Genomic DNA, 24,840 nt, shown 5'->3' on the forward strand with positions numbered 1-24,840 from the left:
ACACGAAGCGTTAGTACAGATCCATTTTTTAGGAGCTGCTTCCTAGTAAAACCTGCTTTATATTGACATACCAACAACTGTACACCACACTCGCTTAGGCGCCATTTTGCTCCAGCGGCGAAAAAACAATGGCCGACAGCTTCTTCTCACTCGGGGCGGGTCTTTGCTAAAACACCAGTGTCAATCAACTAGTGTAGGAGCGGCCTCTTGTGGTGTGGCGTCACAGTGACAGGCATTTGCGATTGGCCTGATTTCAGAAGGGGCATGTTATTGTAATAAATGAAAAGAAAACCACTGGGCGGCTCTTTATCATCGTAGAGTGGTTGTGTACGCACTCTCCTAACACTTACTTCAGCCGAAACAGCTTAAAAAAGTGCATGTAGGCCTGTATGACCCCTTTAAAATAACAATTGACTGTTGTTGTTGTTACTTAATGTCATATGTGTTATTTCATAGTTTAAAAAACAAACAAACCAAAAACAGTACTGTTCTAGAATGTAGAAAATAAATCAATAAAAAAACACATTTCTTAAAAGTTAATAGAAAGTGTTTTTACTGTTACTGTATGGTGTGTGTGTGTGTGTGTGTGTGTGTGTGTGTGTGTGTGTGTGTCATGGCATGCCATGTCATGTTTGTTGGCCGTGCCAGGTTCTGAAGAAGGAAGTCCAATAGACGTTTTTTGAAAGACCAGAATACCCCTCCCAAAGTGCTACATCCAACAGCACTGTTACTCTCCGGTCTCCCTCAGACCACGGACAAGTCAGTTTAAGTGGCAAGCATGAAGATTTTTGCACAGCAGAGCATCAAACACATTGTGGGCTAGAGCCCAACACCTGTCCTCTGGTCTGTACCCCTTCCAATTGATGAGGTACTAAAGCCCTATCTGTGCCAAGAATCCAGGGCTGTTTTGACTGTGTAGGCGGGTTTGGCTTTCTATCCTCATTGGCATCAAAGCAGAGGTGGGGGATGTTCTGACTGGTTTAAGTCATGTAACATGGAAAGATGAGGCGAGGCAGCTATAGGATGTTAGGTCAAGCTTATCTTATACACAAAGTAATTAGAGTACCTTGAAAGGGCTAATGTAAGGATTTACAATTTCATGCATCTTCCACTCATGCACAGGTGGAGAGACAGACTCGGCCACCCAGTTTATATACTGTGGTTTCCCTCTAATGCTGCTCAGCAAACCTTTTCCTTAATTTGGTCGCCCACTTTGGACGTTGATACTGTACAGTACGTATGCTTGCTCCCAAACATGTTCACTTCTCTGGAACAAGCATCATTGCTACATGCTTCCCAGAACTCATGTGTAGCTGGGTTTCCTCAAGTGTCGTTTTGTCAAGATGGATGGACATGTGTAGAAACCTGATCATTCTGGTACACCAGTTGTATGAGCACACCCAAGCTGAGTTACTAGCAAAATGTGGCATTGGGTGCCAACTTGTTCCAACTGATCTTTCAGGTTGTTGAAGCTCAACGCATTATCTTACTCTGCTGCTCTCTGGCCCTCTTGTTTAAATTTGTGGAATCAGCTGAGAGAAGCACTCATTTAAGATGTGAAGTTCTCATTGCCTTTCACAAGCCTTTCCAGTGAGAAGGTTAATTAGCCGTGCAATTGTATTAAGTCCTGAAACCCCCTGGGCCTGTAGCTTAAAGCCCCAGCTCTCCTGGGTATTTCACTGGGTGAGTGATGAGAATAATGGTGGGCTGTGGTGGTGACTGTGCCATGGATGGGGTCACTTGAAGCTGTGCCAGTTGTGTGGGTGAGTTACTCTACGAGACTCTTCTTTCTGGTGCAACTGTGTGACCTCCTTTTAGGACTATGTGAGTGTCTGCTTCCAGCGTAGACCTAACAGTAGGATGCAATTTAATGTCTGTTAAAAATAAAACTAGGTGTATATAGTTTTGTGTGCATACAGTACAATATTTATATTATATTTTGCATTTTATGCCTGTAATCTAATAAGCATATGACAATATTTTAGCCTGTTAAAAGAGTGTTTGCTCTGGTGTTGGTTAAAACCCCAAGCTTGTAAAATTTGTGAAAAGTCTCTTTGTATTAATTAAATGTATGTTTATATTAAACTGACTGTCCTTACAGATAAATATATATTCGTATGCTATATTTATTAAACCAGTAAAATAAGGCACACAAATAAAAAAAAGGACACATTTAGTCAGTAGGCAAAAACAGTATAAATCAGGGCTGTTTAAATCTAGTCCGTAAAGCACAGTTTGTAATTCACCAACACTTACACACACCAGCTAAACTTGGCAATGAATGGATTAGTTGAACCAGATGTATTTGAGCAAAACCAAACTGTGCTGTTTTGATTACTTCTATATTACTACTTTTGTTTAGCACAGGAACGGTCCCATCATTCACTTTAATACTGGTATATCTCACGCTAGGATTTTACCGTGTACATGTGAGGGGAGCAAATCATATTTTAAAGACACATGACTTACACTTTGTTTAGGATTAACCATTTTTGTGACATTTATTAATATGGGACATCATGCCTGGGAATTTTGGAGACACTTTCATTCATGCAGTCCTATACAGTACACATAGGATGCTTATTAGTAAAATCAACAAGTCAAATTTCAATCAGGACTTCTCTATATTCTCTCTATTAGTGTAATATTGTAAAACTGACTACATGCCAAGCTGTAGGCCTAAATAACTTTCAAGAATTAATTTCTTACATCGACAACAACAATATAAGGTTTTATAAAAACTTTAGTGTAGGTGACAGTGAGGGTCCACTAATTGACAAAATTATCATGCTAGGTAGTAGTTCGTAGTAATAATCTGTACAGTTTTCCTTATTGCCTGCTTATTAAAATCTTTGATGAAAACACAATTTAATGCACTAAACATTACTGAATACGTCATTTTGTGTAACCATGGCAACCATAGTTGTGGGCTGTTTCATGCATCCATTATATTCTTTCACTTTTCCTCTCTGTACTAAAACATTATTATTGTTGTTGCAGATAGAGATAGATAGATAGATAGATAGATAGATAGATAGATAGATAGATAGATAGATAGATAGATGTACAGTTTTTCACATATTTCTGTCTAATGTATACTGTATGCACATATTTAAGCAGTTACACACTCAAGGGCTTAGTAACACATTTGATCTATTTTGCATGTGCCAAGTCTCTAGTCCAAGGCTACCTTCATGCCCTACACTTCCAAATCTGCAAACCCACCTTAGCAGAAAACTTGTACCTGCATATGACAGCACTGGAATGCTTCACTATCCCATTAGGAGGATCATTTATGCTGTATTTTATCCTATCACGCCGTCGAGAGAACGAAAGGGAGAATTCAGACTCTGATAAATGTATCTGTTGGATTCCAGGTCATATTTATTTAGTTCAAGTTCACATCACAAGTCAGTAATCAAGAGCTCTGCAGCATTTGCTGCTCTTTCATCCGGACCATAAAAGAGCAAAAACCTGGCCTGGGTGCTTTTGGATATATAAAAAAATAAATAAATAAATAAATAAACTCAGCTCGAAATAACCTGCCTTGCCCCTGTGGGGGGCACAGAACAGAGTTGCAGTGAAGCACATCAATCCGAGCTGGAGTGAGGAACAATGCAGCGCGCGCACTGCTGTAACCGGAGCGAGATTAACGCGTATCGGGAGGAGGAGGAGGAGGGAGGCATGTCTTGAGCAGAAACTAAAAAAAGCACACACACACACACACACGGAGGATCAATAATCTGTTTTTTGCGGACCGCAGCATGGGAGCGCGTGTCACATGCACTTGCTAGGCGAAAGCAGCAGAGGAGGAGGCGGTGGAGGAGGAGAGAGAGGAGGAGGTGGTGGAGGAGGAGGTGGATGATGCTGCGGCAAGCGATCTACGGCGCGCTCAAAGCCTCGTTCTACTGGCTCGGCTTGTTCGTGAGCCGGCACCCGGTGTTCTTCCTGACCGTGCCCGCCGTCCTGACGGCGCTCCTGGGCGGCGCGGCGCTGCGCGGATTCGCGCCCGAGGCTGACCTGGAGCGGCTGCTCGCGCCCGCGCACAGCCTCGCCAAGGTCGAGCGGCGCCTCGCCGACAGCCTGTTCCCGGTGGAGCGCTCGAAGCACCGCCTGTACTCGGACCTGCACACGCCGGGCCGCTACGGCCGCCTCATCCTGCTCGCCAAGCGCGGCGCCAACGTGCTCGAGCTGGCCGAGCAGGTGCTGCGCGTGCACCGGCGCGTGCTGGAGCTGCGCGTCGCGCACCGCGGCTTCAACTACACGTTCGCGCACCTCTGCGTGCTCGACGGCCAGCGCGAGCCGCGCCGCTGCGTCCTCGATGATATCATCGCGATCTTCGAGGACATCCGCGAGGCCGTCCTCAACAACAACACGTTCTCTAAAGTGCCAGTGAGCTACCCGAACACCACGCTCAGGGTAAGACTGAGGGCGCTTTCCACTGCCTCATTCACTCATTCATTTATAAAAAAAAATTTTTTTGACGTGCAAAAATCCAATTAAGACAATTAATAGGTCGATATTATTGATCCACTAATAGGCAGCGTGCACACTGCACTATATGCAATAGGCCAAATCTATCACTCATACAGCAGCAGCGGGACACACACACACACTATACATGTATTTATATCTGATGATATACATTTGTTACATTGTATTTGATTTATGCACACACACACACACACACACACACACTCCAGCCCTGATGCTCCCGGTGCAGCAGGAGGACACAGATTACTGCTGCTGATGTGCCAAATTGCGCGCACGCGTCTATGTGTGTGTGTGTGTGTGTGTGTGTGTTTATGGGAACACGGTAACGCTAAAGCAACGTGAACGCTATGTAACAATGAAACTGCAGTACAGCAGCAGCCTATAAAACGGAGACTGTAGTGACGTTACCGCTACCGCAGCTCGCAGGGAAACCCTCGGCATGAAGAACACACACACACACACACACACACACACACAGTCCTTCTCTGCTTATCCTGTGTGCATGTTATCAATCAACTGCAAAGCCCTGCATTGCACACAAGCTTGATGTGTGTGTGTGTGTGTGTGGCTTTGTTTTCCTGAACAAGTGCTACTGGTGTCTTTTTTAAAAACGCCTGTATAATGAACATAGGCTACAGATTAGGATTTCTGTATCCTAGGTCTTTAGTGTGCATTTGATCGCTTTCCTGCATGACACCTGTCCAAGTCTTAAATATCGATTTTTTTTGTGTGTGTGCAGAATCACAAAGTCAAGTTGTCCAATTTTTGCTTCTGTGCATGCAGGGCCACACAAATGCATCTAGCATGGCCAGAGTATAATGCACACAACTGCAGATGAACACCACAGGGAAACCTATGAATGAAGCATTGCAACAGAGAGCAAACACTTTGATGAAATGGGAGATTCTGGGGGCAATATACTGCACATAGTTATTATAAAAAATATTTCAGCTGCACGTGTTGGACCTAATTTATTTCTAGACATTCTGAAATTTTAAACCTTTCCTGTTGTGTTTCATTGAATTTTCTTTTAAAGTTGTTGTTTTTTTGTTTTTGTTTTTTGTTTTTGCTTTTTTTTCTAATAGTTTTCTACCTGGATGTCTTCAACATGCAAAAGGGAGTTTTTGCAGAAAGTTATAAAAGGGCAAAATATATTTCACTACTTCACCTAATCACCACAGTTTATGACATTATCATTTAACCCTTTATTTTTTATATTTATAAAACAGTACTAGTTCTGCTCTTGTTTTTTAACCATAAATGAACTTTGGCAAGAATCACCTTCATCAAACTGACCACTGTTAGTTTTTTATCTTGAATGATAAAATTCCTAATGAATAATGATAATTCTACATCAGAACTGTTAAAATTCGTAACTCTGCCAGAGACAGAAGATGTTTCATGGTTCTAATCTAATATTTATAACAAACTGACAAGAAAAAGAAAACACACAATGTTATTTAGCCAGCGTGTGTAATAGTTGATATGGTGAATCATTCAGTAAAGAGATGTTTATTTAACATTTATGGAAGGAGCCTCCAGTGTCAGTGTTTTGTAAAGTCCTTGTTATAAAGAAATAAACAATAATAAGGCAGTCTGCATTTTAGAAGTTCAAGGAGCTTTTATTGTCTTTCATTACATACTTTTGCGATTTTATGAATACATGGTTGTGTGTTTGACCAATATAATGCAAATTCATTTGAGGAATAAAAAAATAAATCCCCAGAATCACAGTACTACATACTGTAGGACATGAGATCATAACAGAGTGACATACAGGGCAAAGAAGAATAAATACAGATAACGGACTCTTAAATAGACTCTAAACTATACAATAAACAAACCAATCAGTACAGTAAACCACCTTTACACACTATGATGGCTCAGTGGTTAGCACTGTTGCCCTGCCACTGAGGTTAAAGGTTCGACTCTTGCCTCTGGATTCCTCTAACAAGTCTAAAGACAGGTAGTGTACAGTAGATTGACAAGTGAGTGCCGAGAGTGTGTGTCTGTGTCTTGTGAATAAGAAAAAGAATAAATGAAGCAATATACTGGGTTAGTTTGATATACTGTCGAATATTATCATCCTTACATGATATTACACCTCAATGATATGCAGTGACATTTATGCTGATTATGTTATACTTAGATATATCATGCTTATACTTATTATACTTGTACTGTATGCATTATCATTCAAAAATATTCAGAAAAAACGTTTTTTTCTGCCAATAAAATGAGAGATGAGCCACATATTATATATATGGAATAATCTGTACAATTTTAGGTGACATTTCCTGGCAGATCTCACTTTCTGCACAGGGAACCTGAAAGTTCACCTGTCACTGTAGCACCATCAACAGTCTCAGCCATGTGGACATTAGAGAACTGATATGTTATAATGATTATTCACTCATTTTTTATATAATTGTACTTTGTGCTTTTTTTTTTTACTGCACATTACTGTAGAATTACATAGAATCTGCCAGCTGACAGTATTATCAGACCCTCCTCTACCCACTGCAAACCTGAGATGGGGGAAAAGCTTGTCTTCCTGGCTTTGTTTAGATCTTCGGTTTTGGATTATTACATCATTTATCTTACAATATTTTGAAAATGAGAAGGGGACAAAATATCTGTTTTCCACAAACTACCTGTATCGTATGCCTGGGAGTAAGTTTGGGTTATAAAAACTATGTGACGAGGTTAATGTAGGACATTACAGACATTGCGATTCTGTTAGGTCATTTTTTAAAAGTTAAAGTCTCTCTAATGAAAAAGAGTTGGACTGATGTAGACTGTATGACAGTGGGATAACACTGAATGAATGACCTCCACGCAGCTTGCAAGTACACGTACAATGTCAAAACAACATTTAATAACAGCATTTATTTTTATCTCTCACCTGAAATACACAATTCAAAGGATCATGCTTTTTTTTTTTTTTTTTTTTTTTCCTTTTTTTTCTTCTGCAACTAATCCAGTGACCCAAGCGGGACTCGTACCCCAGACACAGCAGTAAGTGTACCAAATGGTAGTCACTCGTTGCAGTCGATGCTAGTAAATGAACGCAGGTTGATTTATACGATGAGTGCAGCAAAATAACCCTGGACGCACCTGAAAAACAGGAAGAAACACCTAACAAGATCCGTTCTGTGAAACCAGACTTCGTGCAGTTGTCCACCATATTACAGTACAGTAGTGTAGATACTTAGCGAAGCTTTATGCCAAAATCATTTCACAGCTTCACTTATCCTTTGCTGCTGATACTGTATCACTAGCACAGGTGTGTGCACTGTCTGTGGCCATGGTGCACCTCACAATACTATTTTAAAAGAAATTGAAACACAGAGATACCCTTATAGCCATCGAGAGCTATGTGGTTGCTTTCAGTACACAAGACATCAGATTTAAGCGGAAAGCTGATGTGTTTTTGGCTTATTGGCTGATCTGGATTTCTGAAAGCGACTACAGATGGATTTCATGTTACATTCCGCAATTTCTTCATGTGACCATCCATGTATTGCCACACTAACATCAAATTCTTTGTCCTTTTGTTAATTATTTTTATGTTAATTAATTTATTAATAATTTAATTTAAGTATGTTTGCATTTAAATTACCAAAATTCTCTATAATCCTACAAGGGGTGTGTACTAAAGTATTCTTACATTGGCAGGCGGCACAGCATTCTGTGTGGTAATAAAAAAATATTTTAGAAAATTAAAATTCCAAAAAGAAAAAAAAGGCCTTACATCGGATTAGGATATTCTAAAGACTGATTGGCTCTTGTGAGAATGTGTGTGTGATGGGTTGGCACCCTATCTAGGGTGGATCCCATCTTGTCCCCTAGGTCCCTGTGATCTTACACAGTGTAAGCGGAATAGACGCTGCATGGTGAGACATTGTTAAATATTTGTGGTATAAGATAAATATGAGCAACTTTATGTTATATAATTTATTTATATGTTTGTTGGTCTTTCGGCTGCTCCCAGTAAGGGGTCACCACAGCGGAATCCCAGTCCGCACTACAACTTGGCACAGGTTTTTTTTTTTTTTTACACTGGATGCCCTTCCTGAAGCAACCCTCCCATTGTATCCGGGCTTGGGACCGGCACTGCATCCAGCGGCTGGGGTTTGGGCCCTGGCTGGGAATCGAACCCGGGCCTCCCGCATGGCAGGGGAAACACCTACCACTGAGCCACCAGTGCCCACCATACAGTATATAATTTATTTATATAACCCTTAATAATGACAACATACCTAGTATCCAGCTAGATGATATTCATTTTGAAGTTGTAGATGTAGCAATAACGTTACATACTGTAACTGTAAACCTCTTACAAGTGGACAAAATACCCTTCATTCATTCCATTATTCTTTCATTTATGAAATACATAACATTTGTGTATGATGAGCAATAATTTATAGTCTTTATTCTTTTTAGCAGCACATTTTGTTTGTGGACGTGTTAGTGTTAAAGGCAGTCCAGGGTTCAACTGAGTGAAATGGTGATGATACTTAAGTAATACTTGCTTTGTCTGTCTTCTAGCTGAATGCCAAAACCCACACATTGATTTTTCTGACCACTTTAATAGGAACACCTACACACAAGTGAAGTGTTTTTTCCTCTCTAAAGCTCGTATACAACGTGTTTAGTGTTCTATAAGGTGTGGTGTGCAGTGGTATTGAGCTTTACTGGATAAGGTGTTTGACTAGTCCGGATGAGCGCTATGTGGCAGCAGGTGTTGAGTTTATCTACCTCGGGGAAGAGCCTGCACTGAAAACCCTAATAAGTTAATTGGACTAATTTGATTGAGTAAACTCGTTGCCTCAATTTAATTGAGTAATGGAATCTTCCAAAACTTGCATATTTAAGTTTATTTAACTTGGCGGTTTTGTAGACTGTACTTAAATCATTTAGTTCAACAAACTTAGCACTTATTTAATGTACTTAAAAAATTGCGTTCACTTGGTATAAATTTTTTTTAAGTGTACTTATATATTTAAGTTAACTCAACATGAAAATGTAACTTAAACCTGTTAAACAATGTTCTTATATTTGACTGCAAGCTTTGTGCACACCAAACTGAAATAAAACAATGAACAGCATTTTTAAGCTTAGATTTTTTTTATCGACAAAATGCCACAATTTTCCACCGGAAAGAATGTTGGACAGTATTTTATTAGGCACACAGCATGTACGGCATGAGCAGCACATTCACACAGGAACCACCATCCAATTCAGCCTCAGCATGAACCGGAGCACATTTCACCCGTCACCCCTTACCCACACACACAAACAGGGCCGAAGCCACTAACCCAAACACCCTTCCCCAACATGGTGAACACACCGACATCCCCGCAAAGCATGCTGGTCGTCAGCCGCCGCCCCGCCCACGCCACATTACATTTGTGAAAATTGACCTTTTGAAAATGCTTTTTCCCCCAAAGGATTAATCATGATTTTGAGTTCACAACACTTGAAATCTTAAGTTTATGCATTTTGATGGTAAATAAGTTAAATGAACTTATATTTTTAAGTGATGGGTCTAAAATGCAAAATTTTAAGTAATGTTTAGTCAACATTACTTGATTGTATAAGTAAAGACAACATTAGGGTTTACAGTGTGCTGTGGAGTTTATACCTAATTATTCATTAGATTATTCAATCTATATCTGTATAACACCTTTAACAATATACAGTGGGCCTGACTGTATGCAGCAATATTCTTTCTCAATTTTTCTCAAGTTATTTTTGTGAAGAGAAAAAATAAGACAAGTGAACGCCAGATGCATGAAATGTTCTCAACCATCTCAGCCTGCTTATACCCAGCTGAGCTGAATGATGGATCCGACTTGATCTTACATTCGAGGTGAATAGAATTAGCATTTAATTATCTCAAGTAACACCTCGAATAAAATGTAAGGACAGGTGCATGTTGTACTGTCTGCAAACCGGGTGGTGAGAAGAAGAAGAACGACAGCATTAGTCAAACGGAAGCACTTTGTAATCACCCTAAAGAAAGCATGTGAACATGTGATCTTCCAGAGCGTGAGTGCTGGTGTTACAGGGAAATTAAACACTCTGTGATGGAAGATCTGAAGATCTGTGATGCTGTGAACGCCGTGTCAGCTGAGGGACGCCCAGTTAAAGAAATTTTAAAAAGTGCTTCGATGACAATTGGATTAAAGACATGAACTTCATTTATTGATAAAAGAAATAATAAATAAACAGGAGTGCATTGAACATATATTAAAGAGTAATTATGTTACAGTATAGAGAAAGCTTATATACATACATGATTTATTTGGCTTATGGACAGTGTTTGTTATAATATTTTTGGGGGACACGAGCAGCACTAACAGGCATCTAACAGCCTCCTCTAGCTCCAGCCTAATGCCCACGGTGATGCATTAAGCTTTAGGTTAGGAAAACATGGCTTATTTTTTATTATCTTGCATCTGACACAGGAAAGAATGAAGTGAGCAACAGGCACAGGTGTAAAACATTTTAGATGAAATAATAAATCAAAACATTCAGACCTTTACACACATAACACGGTCAGTATCACACATTAGCTTCCAGTTAAAACCAGGACATAAAATTGTTCAGAATCCGGAACATTAAATAAACAAGATATTGACCATTTGCCTTATCTGTTATAAATATTTAAGAAATGCCAGATTGTCAGTGTGGTCTGATTTCTGTCATACTGGCTTTTACAGATGTGACTTTCCAGCTTCTATAATACATTATAAATTGATTGATACAGTACGTGTCTGAGACTTCATAGCTGTTCAACCTTTGCTGATCATCTGGTCCAATCCAAAATTTTACAGTGTCTTTATAAAACCTGCTGTGTGTGCAGGTTTGAGTAAAGTGAACAGCAAAAACGTCTTTAGTGATGAACTGTGCTGTCTGCATGAAGCAAATTCCCTCTCATTGTGATTAAAAGTGATGTGATGATGTAGGAATAATAAATCAGTTTTAATAGCAATGTGTAATATAATGTGTATATAAATTAATATAGCACACCACCACAGCTTCCTGCAGACTCGCTTATTAATAATAAAATGATGAAGCTATACAGTTATAATAATAATAGTAATAACAACAACAACAACAATAATAATAATAATAATAATAATAATAATAATAATAATAATAATCATCATCATCATTGATTTTTGGAATGAATCCCACTTTGGTCAATTTAACTTTGGATTGATAGGCAAACTGTGTTGTTACAGAATCAAAAATAGATGTAATTTTTCACCTGCTACAGTATAGCCTATGACATACAGTGTACAGGGCGAGGGTAGCTCCGGTTAGTTTAAGTCAAGGACTAGTAATCGGAAGGTTCCAGGTTCTAATCGCTCAACAAAGTTGCCACTGTTAGGCCCTCGAGCGAGGCCATTAACCCTCAGCTGATTAGACGGATAAAGAGCTCTGGATAAGGGCATCAGGCAAATGCTGTAATGTAATGTACTTATATATAGTATAAGCTGTGGTGTGTGGAAAAACAAGCACCGAAAGTTTGATTGATTGATTGATTGATTGATTGATTGATTGATTGATTGATTGATTGATTGAATTGATTGGCAATAACTATAGTTTTGTTTTTTTTCTTCCTGATCTAAAACCCTGACTGCAGTGACCCAGTGGTCCAGCACCACACTGGTGTTCACAGTTAATCAAAATATCAGATTTTCAATCAGAAAAAAAATATTTTATATTTTTATACACTTAATTCTGGTGTAAAACTAGTCATGAAACTGTTGCGGTGGCATAGTGGCTTAGTCATTAGCACTGTCGCCTGGCACCCCAAGGGTCTGGGTTCAATTCCCGGCCAAGTTTGATTCCCACCTTCGTGTGCATAGGGTTTGGATGTTCTCCCCATGCTTGGTGGGTTTTCTTCAGATGTTCCGGTTTCCTCCTACAGGCCAAAAACTGCAGATTAGACTAATTGGCATTCCCATACTTGCTCGTAGTGTGAGTGTGTGTATGTGTGTGTGCCCTGCGATGGATTGGCACCCTGTCCAGGGTGTACCCCGGGTAAGTCTCCTGGGATAGGCTCCAGCCCCCCCGCGACCCTGTACACAGTATTAGTCAGTATAGACGAGGAGTGAATGGGGAAACTGTTGGGTGTTTTTGTGTAAAGTATCATGAATCTGATGTTGAACAGGACAGGGGACGGGAGGCAGCTCCCTGCTGGGCTGCCAGTTCAAATCTCTTTTAAGTTTAAAAATGACTAAATGTTTTTTGATATTAAAAGAACTGCCACAATACAATTACGGCCAAACTAAATTTTAGAACACTTGTATTTTTTTTTTCTTTCTTTCTTTTTTTTTTTTTTTTTGAAAAAATTTAAATTCATTAAAAGTCCTGGGTGTCTACTGTCCATACTGTCTTATGGAACATGAAGTGAAATGTGACATAAATTCGATGCTGAACTGGGGCTCACCAAACACAAGAACAGATTCCACTTTTCCCCACTGCGATGAGGTCAGTAATTAGCTGATTAGTTGAATAAGGTGTGCTGGGACCAGTAAAACTCTTTAATGTGTATAAATCACTTTAATGTGTATAAAAGATGTTGACCTGGGGCGCAGCACACAGCTATAGAAGGGATTTACAGTATTTATGGCCCCGTGTCACCCAGATGAGGAGGGGCTCGAGAGAAGTCTTAAAGTTTCCTCATATTGCTCAACCTGATAACACTATAAATGTTTTTATTTAGGTAAAGCCTCACAATATCCATTATAAAAAACATAAACAAATAAAACTGAATTTTTAAATTGAATTGAATTGAACGAGATGAAATGACTGGGGGACTCCGGGACCAGGCAGGGGAACCTAGAGAAACAGATAGAACAACTGGCCAAGTCCTTTTCAACAAGGTGAAACCCTGTCTTCTGTTCTGAATCCAAGGAGACATCTTACAATAAAAGTAGAGTATGTTGGAGTTTCCCCAGGTACTCCAGTTTCCTTGCACAGTCCAGAGACATGCAGATTAGACTAATTGGCATTCCCAAACTGCCTGTAGTGTGTGAATGAGCATGTGAGTGTGTGTATGTGTGTGTGCCCTGCAGTGGATTGACACCCTGTCCAGGGTTTGTACCCCACCTTGTGTCCTAATGTTTCAAATAATCGTGATCTCAGTATCACGAAGATAATCAGGATTATGATTTTTACCATAATTAAGTGTAAGATTCTTTATAGTCACACACAGCTGTGCAGACTGGAACAGGATCAGGTGATGAACCAGATGAAGCTCCTGATCTGATGTACAGTATGTCAATTCTAGAACTAAAAGTTAACTGACCCTCGTGCAGACTGTCAGGAAGTTGACTTGTGTACCATGCAAGCCTAGTTGATGAGTTACAGGAGTATTTACAATCTCTCTATGAAATGGTGGGATGGCAACCTCGAGAGTAAAACATCAGTTCTCACCAGATGTATAACAACCAGCGTGTCTGTGACTCTACTGTATGTCAATGCTCTCTCTTACTGCAAAAAATAAACTCTAACAACAGGTTTGTAAAACAAGTATCCTTTAGCAGACTTGACCACTCACTCACTCACTCGCTCACTCACTCACTCTTATCTTCTATCCCGCTTTATCCTGTATTCAGGGTCGCGGAGACCTGGAGCCTTTTCCAGGAGGCTTAGGGCACGAGGCAGGGTACACTCTGGACAGGGTGCCAATCCATCGCAGGGGGCACACACACAAACACACTATGGGCAATTTGGGAATGCCAATTAGCCTAACCTGCATATCTTTGGAGGAAACCGGAGTACTCGGAGGAAACCCACCAAGCACGAGGAGAACATGCAAACTCCATGCACACAGAGACGGAAATCGAGCCTGGCCAGGAATCGAACCCGGACCCTGGAGGTGCAAGGCGACAGTGCTAACCACTACACCCGGACTTGAGCAATGAAGTGCAATTCAGAATAAATTTTAAGACAGAATGGGGGTAGTTATGAGGTCAGAAGTACTCCACATGACTCTTTTATAGATTCAGACCTCTCTTAAGAGCTACCTTTAGGCCAAAGTGACTCGTGCTGTCCATCCTGTTGTCTCACAGCGAATCACATGTGCCCAGGAATTAATGAACTACAGTAACAAGGAAACATTTCAACTGTCATACTCCACCTATAGAATAGCTAAACACTAAACACTGCTCACTGTTTGCAAAGAGTGAGTTATGTGGTCGCAGTGTTGGGGACTAACACACATGCTGTACCTAATCAAAGAATCAAAGAAGGAACCTGAAGGCTGAGATGGAACTGTAGTCTGAAAACAGTTTATCCTGTTTATATTTAAATTCTTAGTACAATAATATCAAATATAATATCAGTGCAGAGCAGTATCATAACTTTTAATGTTCTCCTTGTTAAGTGTTCTCAGCATATATCCGATCAGCATTATGGGTGTTTTCTGCCTTTTTCTGTGTTACAAACCCAAAAGACATTTTCAGTAGTTTGACCGCAGTATCAACATTTGGCTTTACACCAACCGATACGATATGAAGTCATTTGAATATGAATTTTGCTATGAAGATGAGAACACAGGAGTACCTCATTTCTTGTTCTGGTGGTCTTTTCATGACCTGTAGGACCAGGGTTACACACCGTACAGAACCTCTCAGGTTGCTTTGTTTAAGCTGAGTTTTGCCTTTGTCTTTTGGTACTTGGCAACAGGAAACATTTGAGATGATCTGTAATCCTGACAGGATGTTAAGGTCCGTGTGCACAGAGTATTCAAGTGTAGATGGAGTCATTTTTCAGGCTGTCAGTAGGGTCGTAACTGTTTTTCTTTTCTCTCCAGGATGGCCGAGTGGCATTTATCGGGCACCAGCTGGGCAGCGTCTTGCTGGCATCCCATGGGCGTGAGCGGCATGTCAAGTCAGCACGGGCTGTTCAAATCACCTACTACCTACGTAGGCTGACTCCCATAGTGCAGGATGCTATTGCTGAGAAATGGGAGAACGAGTTTGGCAAGATGGCGCAACATTTAGCAACATCCAGTCCGGACCTGCACGTGCAGGCATTAACATCGTTCGGTCTGTGGCGTGACTTCCATGCTACGGGCGCACTGGCGAAGGGTGAGGTGCTGGTGGGACTGGTGCTGGTGCTGCTGGCTGCCACCATCTCCAGCTCTATGCGTGACTGTCTGCGTGGTAAGCCCTTCCTGGGACTGCTCGGCGTGCTCACTGTCTGCAGCGCTAACGTCACCGCTGCTGGAATCTTTTTCATCTCTCATGGCAAGTTCAACTCCACACTGCTTGGGATCCCCTTCTTTGCCATGGGTATGTGTAGCTTTTCTCCCTTGTTGCATGTGATTCTGATAATTGTGTTCTAGAAGGCGGTTTTTCACAGCTGTTACCTTTGAGGATTTAAAACAACAAAAAAAGCCTATAAACACATTGACAATTTATAGAGGAAAATATGGCGGGGTAACTCTGTGCCCTGTTTACGTCTCACATTGACATGGGAGTGGATCTCCTAAATGGTAGCCATTCATCTACATTTAAAGAGTAAACCACAAGTTGTTTCCAATCAAATCCCCAATAAACATGGCATGAAACGACAGTCACATTGACTTTCAGTGAGTTTGATGTTCATTTTTTTTTATATTTAAGAAACAGAAGAATACAATTCTTCAGGTGAGAGGAAATGTTTTTGGAGCACATGATAGGACTGTTGGCCAGAAGAGTTGTGTAATGACTGCGTGTCAGTGAGAGGGCAGGAATTACTGAGTTACTTTCATTCGGATGAGTGCTGCGCGTCTAATTTTAGATCCACTTCGAGTCAACGTCACTTCTTGGCAGCAAAATTAGATAAATTACAAAAAAACAGGAAGGTAAATCAGATAGATGATGTATCCACTGCTTCACAATCAGTATACACAGAATGTTTAGCACAATTCCTATTTACAGCCACATTAATAGGAACACCTGCGACCCTTGCACGGTCATGCAATGAGCAGGTGACGCAGGTACACGTCAAGAGCATCATCTAATATTCACATCAAACCTCAGAACGTGGAAAACCATCTGATCTCACTGACTTGGATGTTGGAATCTGGATGAGTATCTTTTTTCTTTCCATTGGGTTTAAAATTTTCAAGTTTGAGAATTTTATAAATGTATGTAGTTGAGACACTGTGCGAACATAATGTGTTGTACAGTAGTGGTGGCACAGTGGTGTAGTGGGTAGCACTGTGTTCTTGCACCTGCAGGCTCAAGGGCTTGAGTCACACCTGTGTGCTTGGTGAGTTTCCTCTGGGTTCTCTGGTTTCCTCCACAGTTTAAAAACCTGCTAATTAGGCAGATTAGGATGTGTGTATGTCCCAACCCCGGGTAAAGGAGGATGCTTAAATGGAGAGGTGCCAAAAAAACTCCCTCAGAAGAGCCATGGACACTGACGGGAATAGTGCCCATGGATAAGGAATAAAATATATAAAATAGGTAGCAAGAGTCCATCCCTGTGACATGGTAAGATAATGCCATTAATGAGCAGAAGTACATGTATTCATTTTGATGTGGCCAGTGAGGCTATAACTGTATAAGAGTTCAGGGACAGACAAGGGACAGACATTCTTTAATGGCTGTAGAGGTGGTGTCTGGCTGGGCTCAGGAAATGTTTAAACCAACTGCTTCATTCTTGCATATTGTGTTGTGTTGTGTTGTGTTGTGTTGTGTTGTGTTGTGTTGTGTTGTGTGGTGTTGTGTGGTGTTTTGTACTGTATTGTGTTGTACTGTGGTGTCGTATATGCAGTCTGATGGGACAAGATGCAGTAATGCATGCAGAGTCTTTTCTGTTTAAACTATTAAACTTCTTTTAATCATATACAGGTTGTGTGTATAATGTCTGACTGTCCAATCCAATATTTATAAGCAAGGATGAGCAACCCAGAGGTGTTAAATGGCAGGCGAAACCTTCCTTGGATACTATTTTAGTCAAATAGCACTGCTGTCCCATGTAGCATGGGGAAAGTGTAGACTGGATGGAGCTCTCCAGATAAGCTGCAAACCATCACGCTGACATTCCTACACTTTAACCTCTACGACTGTCACAGTAGTGCCTTTATACAGTCTTCCATGGCATTAAACCACTGACAGACTCATCAATGTCTATATACACTAATCAGCCTGAACAGTGGTCATATCAAATGGAAGGCTAAAATCCTACATCTGTCAATACCAGAGAAACCGGAAGTCATTACATCACACGCGCTCTCTGATGGCATTATAAAACTGTTGGTGCATACTGTGGTATGATGTGTGCATGTTCACACACACACAAGAACGACCATTTAATTCAATAATTATAATCATATTTCACTTCCTGTTTCTCTTCATTACGCACTGTATAATACAGGACTCATGGTTTAACGCTCTTGAATCATGTTGCGCTCTATAAGAAACCAGAACACATGGTTCCATCTGAGAGCTGATTGGCTGCGGCGGCTTCAGGTGCGAACATTTAACAGCAAACCATCTGAATAAGTTGCAAAATGGAGGTCTGCATGTGTTGACCATGTGCTTGGTGACCATGTGCTCCTATAACAAACAGAAGTAAAGGGAAAATATGTGTTAATGTTTGTGATCCACTTAAGGTGAGTCAAAGACGTAAGATGTGTTTTTTTGGTCTATCCTCTGGTACATCCAGATGAGATTATCCACAGCATCAGGAGGTGAGTCATAAATGCAGATAGCTCCAAGACAGGAGCAGCATGGTGCGCTGAGGAAATCTCAGTAACGTTCAGTGGTGCACAGAAGATTTTATTTCACACGCATGAAATGTTGCCGTGAGAGACAGGGTGCATCTTCTTACCGAAGGAAAACACAGACATTGAGGACAGGAAGTCTGGCTGAGATTACGGCTATTTAAAGTTTTACCCCCAACCCAACATCCATAAGCAGTGAAACTCATCCCCTCCTGAATTTTTGAAAGAGGAGGATTATCAGTGCGGAGACGAGAGGTGGAGACCAGCAGAACACAAAGATGTCAAAATTCAATCCTGTCTGTTTCTGTTAATTAATACTTCGATGATAGTGATGATTGATTGAACATCACTAAAATTGACATTTGCACCAAGATGAGTCAGAAACCGCGGGTTATTCAGAGTAGTGCTGATTATTCAGACTCTGAGCTGAATTCTTGAAGAAATTCAATTTAATAATAAACAGTGAACAGAAGAGTAAAAGCAAAATTATTCCTGAATCATCATCGCTGTCAGTAAACCATCTGACCCTCAATCTTCTCCATCAGACTGGCTTTTAGTCGCAACTACAGTAAGGATAAAATCTCCACTAATTAAATTATTAATAGCTGTTTATTTTAGAGAAAAGTTTGTTTAAAAATCTGGATGCAGGAGAAAAAAGAAAGGCAGTTCATTGACCTTAGTACAGCTTTGAACTTCCACGATTCCGAGTGTTCTTCCAGCCAGGACGCATTCGTCCTAGTGGTGAAGGGTCAGCACGCAGTGATCCCACCACAACAACTGGAGCTTTAGTCCTGTTCAGGCCATCGTTTTTTGTAACATTGTGTTAACACTCGTTCAACGTCACCTTGTCATCATGTAAGCAATGTTGTTCAGACGTCATTTAATCATTTAAGTCATTCAAAAACACTTTCAAAAACAACTTAGAACCTTAGAACTTGCTTCAGTGACTGTAATGTTGGCAACAAAAATTCTTACTGGAACTAGAAGGTTTAAAAATGTACCCCATTTTATCCATACGAAGCGGCTGCTCAGTAAAGTACTATTAATAAAATTTAAACTTTTTAAAAAAAGTAAAGCTCTTATTCAATTCAATTCAATTTTATTTGTATAGCGCTTTTAGCAATTTTCATTGCCGCAAAGCAGCTTTACACAGTCAAAAGAATTATTTAAGTTTGTATAAAATGTGAATTTGTATGAATCAAAATGGTCAGTTTGTCCCTGGTGAGCAAGCCGAGGGCGACAGTGGCAAGGAAAAACTCCCTGAGATGGTAATAGGAAGAAACCTTGAGAGGAACCAGACTCAACAGGGAACCCATCCTCATTTGGGTGAAACAGAAAGCAGTAAATGATCTGCATTTATACAGTGTGTAGGGTGGGAGGCAGTTCAGCTATAATAGCTGATGTTAATTGATGTTAATTTGGAGTCCAGGTAGTTATTGAAGACCCAGGTAGACTTGTAAGAAGTTCCAGTCATGAACTATCGAACTGTCAAGTCCCCAGAGAAACAGTTGCCAACACCAGTCAAGGCCAGAACCATTTTCTAGGTAGAGAGAATCATTCCCAGACACCAGACGCATCCCAGAAAGACACACGGGGCATCCATGTGACGAGATCTTCAGCCAGAAGCGGGGCACCAGGATGGGTCAGACAGGTCCGGAGGGCAGAGGGAGTCTGGATCACTGGCAGCTCAGGAACGACATGTGTAGCTCGACAGAGAGAGAGAGAAAGAGTGAAAGGGGGGACAGGAGGAGAGAGGAAAAAGAAAGAGGGGGGGAAAGAGAAGAAGAGGAGAGATGGCAGTTAGGTATGGTCACAGTCACACAATGTATAATGTGAATGTATATTAACTGTAGAGTGCAAGCAGAGACTCCGGCAGGACTAACTATGACATCATAACTAAAAGGGAGAGCCAGAAGGAAACACAAACATGAGGGCTTCCTGACATGTAAACCTGAGCCTCAGCAAACCTGAGTGATCAATGAGAGTGAGGAGGACAGCATCCAAACATACCAGTTCACCATAATACTCTACGTCCATGAGTCCCCCAGATCTGCTCCTTTACCTATGGCAAATCTATTTATAAAAATGCTTGGCTAAATAAATAGGTTTTTAGCCTTGACTTAAACACTGAGACTGTGTCTGAGTCCCGAACACTATTTGGAAGACTATTCCATAACTTTGGGGCTTTGTAAGAAAAAGCTCTGCCCCCAGCTGTATTTTTCATAATACGCGGTACTGACAAGCAGCCTGCATCCTTTGATCGAAGTAGGCGTGGCGGATCGTAAGACACTAGCAGTTCGCTCAGGTACTGCGGCGCGAGACCATTTAATGCTTTATATGTCAAGAGTAGTATTTTAAAATCAATGCGAAATTTCACAGGGAGCCAATGGAGTGAAGATAAGATAGGGGTGATGTGCTCATATCTTCTGGTTCTGGTGAGGACTCTCGCTGCTGCATTCTGGACTAGCTGAAGCTTATTTATGCATCTAGCTAAACAACCAGACAGTAAGGCATTACAATAGTCCAACCTAGAGGTGATAAAACTAGTTTTTCTGCGTCGTTTAGCGACAATAAATTTCTTATTCTGGCAATATTTCTGAGGTGAAAGAATGCTATCCTGGTAATATTATCTACATGTGCTTCAAATGAAAGGCTGGAATCAATAATCACACCAAGGTCTTTCACTGTTGCATTTGATGGAACAGAAAGGCCATCTAAAGTTACGGTGTGATCTAAAATTTTACTCCTAGCTGTATGCGGTCCTATGACTAGAACTTCTGTCTTATCCGGATTTAGCAGAAGGAAGTTTATTAGCATCCAATTTCTTATGTCCTGCACACATTGCTCAATTTTAGTAAGCTGTTTTTTCTCATCAGGTTTTGCTGAGACATATAACTGTGTATCGTCAGCATAACAATGAAAACTAATACCATGCTTACGGATTATGTTGCCCAGAGGAAGCATGTAAAGGGAAAAAAGCAGTGGACCTAAAACTGAACCCTGCGGAACGCCAAACTCCACTAGAGAACATGCAGAATAATCACCATTTAAGTCTACATACTGATAACGATGGGTCAGATAGGATCTGAGCCAGGAGAGGGCTGTACCCTTAATTCCCACTACATTTTCTAATCTGTGAAGAAGAATAGCGTGATCAACAGTGTCAAAAGCTGCACTGAGGTCAAGTAATACAAGCATAGTTACACAACCCTGATCAGAGGCCAATAGAATGTCATTTACTACTTTAACGAGCGCTGTCTCTGTACTGTGATGAGGCCTAAATCCTGACTGATACAGTTCATGTATGCCATTTCTATGTATATATGAGCATAGCTGCTCCGCTACTATCTTTTCCAGAATCTTAGAGATAAAGGGGAGGTTTGATATTGGTCTGTAACTGGACAGCTGACAGGGGTCGAGGTCAGGTTTTTTAATTATTGGTTTAATAACTGCTAATTTAAAAGATTTTGGAACATATCCAATGCTGAGTGAAGAATTAATTATTCTCAACAGGGGTTCTGTTATTGCTGGTACTATCTGTTTAAGAAAATGTGTCGGTACAGGATCTAATATACATATCTTATGATCTGGAGCGCCTGCTATGAGGCTTCACAGGCGTTCATATTTTTTTATTTCGAACCCATCATGGCTTTGAAGCTAACAGTAGCAGAGATGGAACAGAACCAGACCTAACACCACTTTTGACGTTTTGGGTTGCACTGAAGGAGGAAATCATCTCTGTGTGGAAGAAACACAAAGAAATGTTTAGGATTTTTGAAAGCTGCCAAGTCAGAGGCCTTCAGTGTGAAGATTTTTTATATGTATAATGTATATAATGTCATGGATGTTCTGTATCTGTGTTGTGCACTTTATTTTACAGGGAGCCCCAATGCCTTTGTTTTCTTCTGGATCTTCACTTTTTTTGGAACTTGACCTGCCTGACACTTTTAGACCACTGTGTGTTAACAGCATACCTAATAATCTGTTCTGTTTGTTAAGCGGTACACGCAACCCTGCTGTCTGATGTGAAAGCCTAAAAAGCATGTTACCAGTTCACAGAATCACTTTGTAGATATTTAAATCCATTAAACAATTGTGTTTCTTTACAGGTCATGGAACCAAAGGAGTGTTTGAGCTCCTGGCTGGCTGGAGAAGAACCCGTGAGAGTCTGCCCTTCAAAGAGCGGGTGGCGGATGCCTTTGCCGATGTGATGGTATGCTACACCATGACGAGTTCACTCTACATTATTACGTTTGGCATGGGTGCCAGTCCTTTCACCAACATCGAGTCGGTCAAGGTGTTCTGTCAGAGCATGTGCGTGGCCATCCTGGTCAATTACTTTTACGTCTTTTCTTTTTACGGCTCCTGCCTGGTGTTTGCCGGCCAACTTGAGCAGAACCGCTACCACAGTGTTTTCTGCTGCAAGATTCCATCTGTCGAATACCTGGACCGCCAGCCCACGTGGTTCAAGACCATGATGAGTGATGGCCATGATCTCTCCACGCACCACGAGAGTATGCCGTACCAGAATCACTTTATTCAGCACTTCCTGAGGGAGCATTACACAGAGTGGATTACCAACACATATGTCAAGCCCTTTGTGGTCATTCTCTACCTGATTTATGCCTCGTTTTCATTCATGGGATGTTTACAAATCAGTGACGGCTATAATATAGTGAATTTATTAGCCAGCAATTCACCCAGTGTGTCATTTGCCCTGACCCAGCAGAAACTGTTCAGCAACTACAGCCCAGTGATAGGATTCTACATCTATGAGCCTATCGAATACTGGAACTCCACGGTACAGGAGCACCTCAAGACACTAGGGCAGGGTTTCAATAAGATTTCATGGATCGATAATTATTTCAATTATTTGAAAGTCACCAACGTCAGTGCATCAACCAAAAGCGATTTCATAAATATTCTCAAGACTTCATTTCTAAAGAGACCGGAGTACCAGCACTTCACAGAAGACATCATTTTTTCCAAAAATGGAGACGAGTATGACATCATCGCATCCAGGATGTACTTGGTAGCCAGGACCACGGAGAAGACAAGGGAGGAGGTGGTGGAGCTGCTCGAGAGACTTAGGCCCCTCTCCCTTATAAACAGCATTAAGTTCATCGTCTTCAACCCTACCTTCGTGTTCATGGACCGCTATAGTTCCTCGGTTGTGTCCCCAATTCTAACTTCAGGTTTCAGCGTCCTGACCATCCTCATCCTCACTTTCTTCCTTGTCATCAACCCCTTAGGGAACTTCTGGTTGATTCTGACCGTCACCTCTGTGGAGCTGGGTGTCCTCGGCCTCATGACACTCTGGAATGTAGATATGGACAGTATCTCTATCCTGTGCCTTATTTATACTCTCAACTTTGCCATGGATCACTGTGCCCCTCACCTCTACACATTTGTACTGGCCACTGAGCACACCAGGACTCAATGCATCAAGATTTCGCTCGAAGAGCATGGGGCAGCCATTTTACAGAACGCCTCATGCTTTGTGATTGGGATCATGCCCCTGCTCTTTGTGCCTTCCAACCTGACCTACACACTGTTCAAGTGCTCACTACTAACCACCGGGTGTACAGTGTTGCACTGTTTCATAATCCTTCCAGTCTTCTTGACTTTTTTCCCTCCCTCCAAGAAAAGGCACAAGAAAAAGAAACGTGCGAAGAGGAAAGAGCGGGAGAGGGAGCGCGAGCGGGAGGAGATTGAGTGCATCGAAGTCAGAGAGAACCCTGACCATGTGACCAGCGTCTAAGATGTTTGTGTGAGTGTAACAGGAAATGTCCCGTCCAGCAGGACGAAAATTACATGTAGCATTTCATAGGTCATGGGGGTCACAAAGGATCCACATTTTCGAGTGGGATGACCCTCTATTACTTCACTAAGGGGCGCACATACTGTCTAAAGCAGAAAGTCTTCTTATGTTGTACCATTCATCCAGACTAGTATATAGCATCTGCCTGCTTCTGTCGTTCTTTGGGTAAGATACAAATTAGATGTCTGGGCAGTAAAGCCTGCAGCTCATGTTAAAATAGTAGCACAAACTGCTAAAAAAAAAAATAAAAAAAAAGACGAGAGGGTGGTATTTCTCAAGCATGTTGTTAGGAACTGAGACTAGAGACAGATTTGTACTGTACTAATGCTATCAAGTCTTAAATTGTCCAAAATTGTAGCCTACATCCTAAATGTGGGCAGAAATCATTAGGAATAATTCTGAATGATAATGATAGATTTAAGATTAGTAAACATCCTGTGTGCTGATTGTGTATTTTTATTAGACGAGACAATGTACAGACCTGGAATTCAGTCATTAGTGTCCTGGTTATTGAACATGTGCAAAAGCTAATGAGCAAGATTTCATTAATGTAGCATGAGTCTTTGGTTTTTTGATTATAGTTAAGCCGAGCAGATGTTATACACTGTCGATTTTACGCAAATTAACAGGAAGGTACAACCTTACGACATTACACTGGAACAGGATTTGTAATTTGTCCATGTTTCCATTTCTTCTGCAGCATATTGAAGGTGTAATACGAGAAACAACAAGCATGTGCTGAGAATGAACCGATCGTTTCAAGTACATTTTTACGTGTCCAGAT

At 41.0% G+C, this 24,840-nt stretch overlaps 1 protein-coding gene across 1 annotated transcript; it reads left to right on the forward strand.

Annotated features, from left to right (window-relative positions):
* The first annotated feature begins 3,861 nt into the window (after positions 1-3,861).
* On the forward strand, positions 3,862-24,254 carry ptchd4 (patched domain containing 4). Its single transcript, XM_053484315.1, has 3 exons — positions 3,862-4,419; positions 15,332-15,812; positions 22,345-24,254. Exons 1-3 carry the CDS (start codon positions 3,862-3,864, stop codon positions 23,994-23,996), a joined length of 2,691 nt encoding a protein of 896 aa, XP_053340290.1. The 3' UTR covers positions 23,997-24,254.
* Positions 24,255-24,840: the final 586 nt, after the last annotated feature.

Source organism: Clarias gariepinus, chromosome 23 (genome assembly GCF_024256425.1).
Source record: "Clarias gariepinus isolate MV-2021 ecotype Netherlands chromosome 23, CGAR_prim_01v2, whole genome shotgun sequence".
Classification (NCBI taxonomy): domain Eukaryota; kingdom Metazoa; phylum Chordata; class Actinopteri; order Siluriformes; family Clariidae; genus Clarias; species Clarias gariepinus.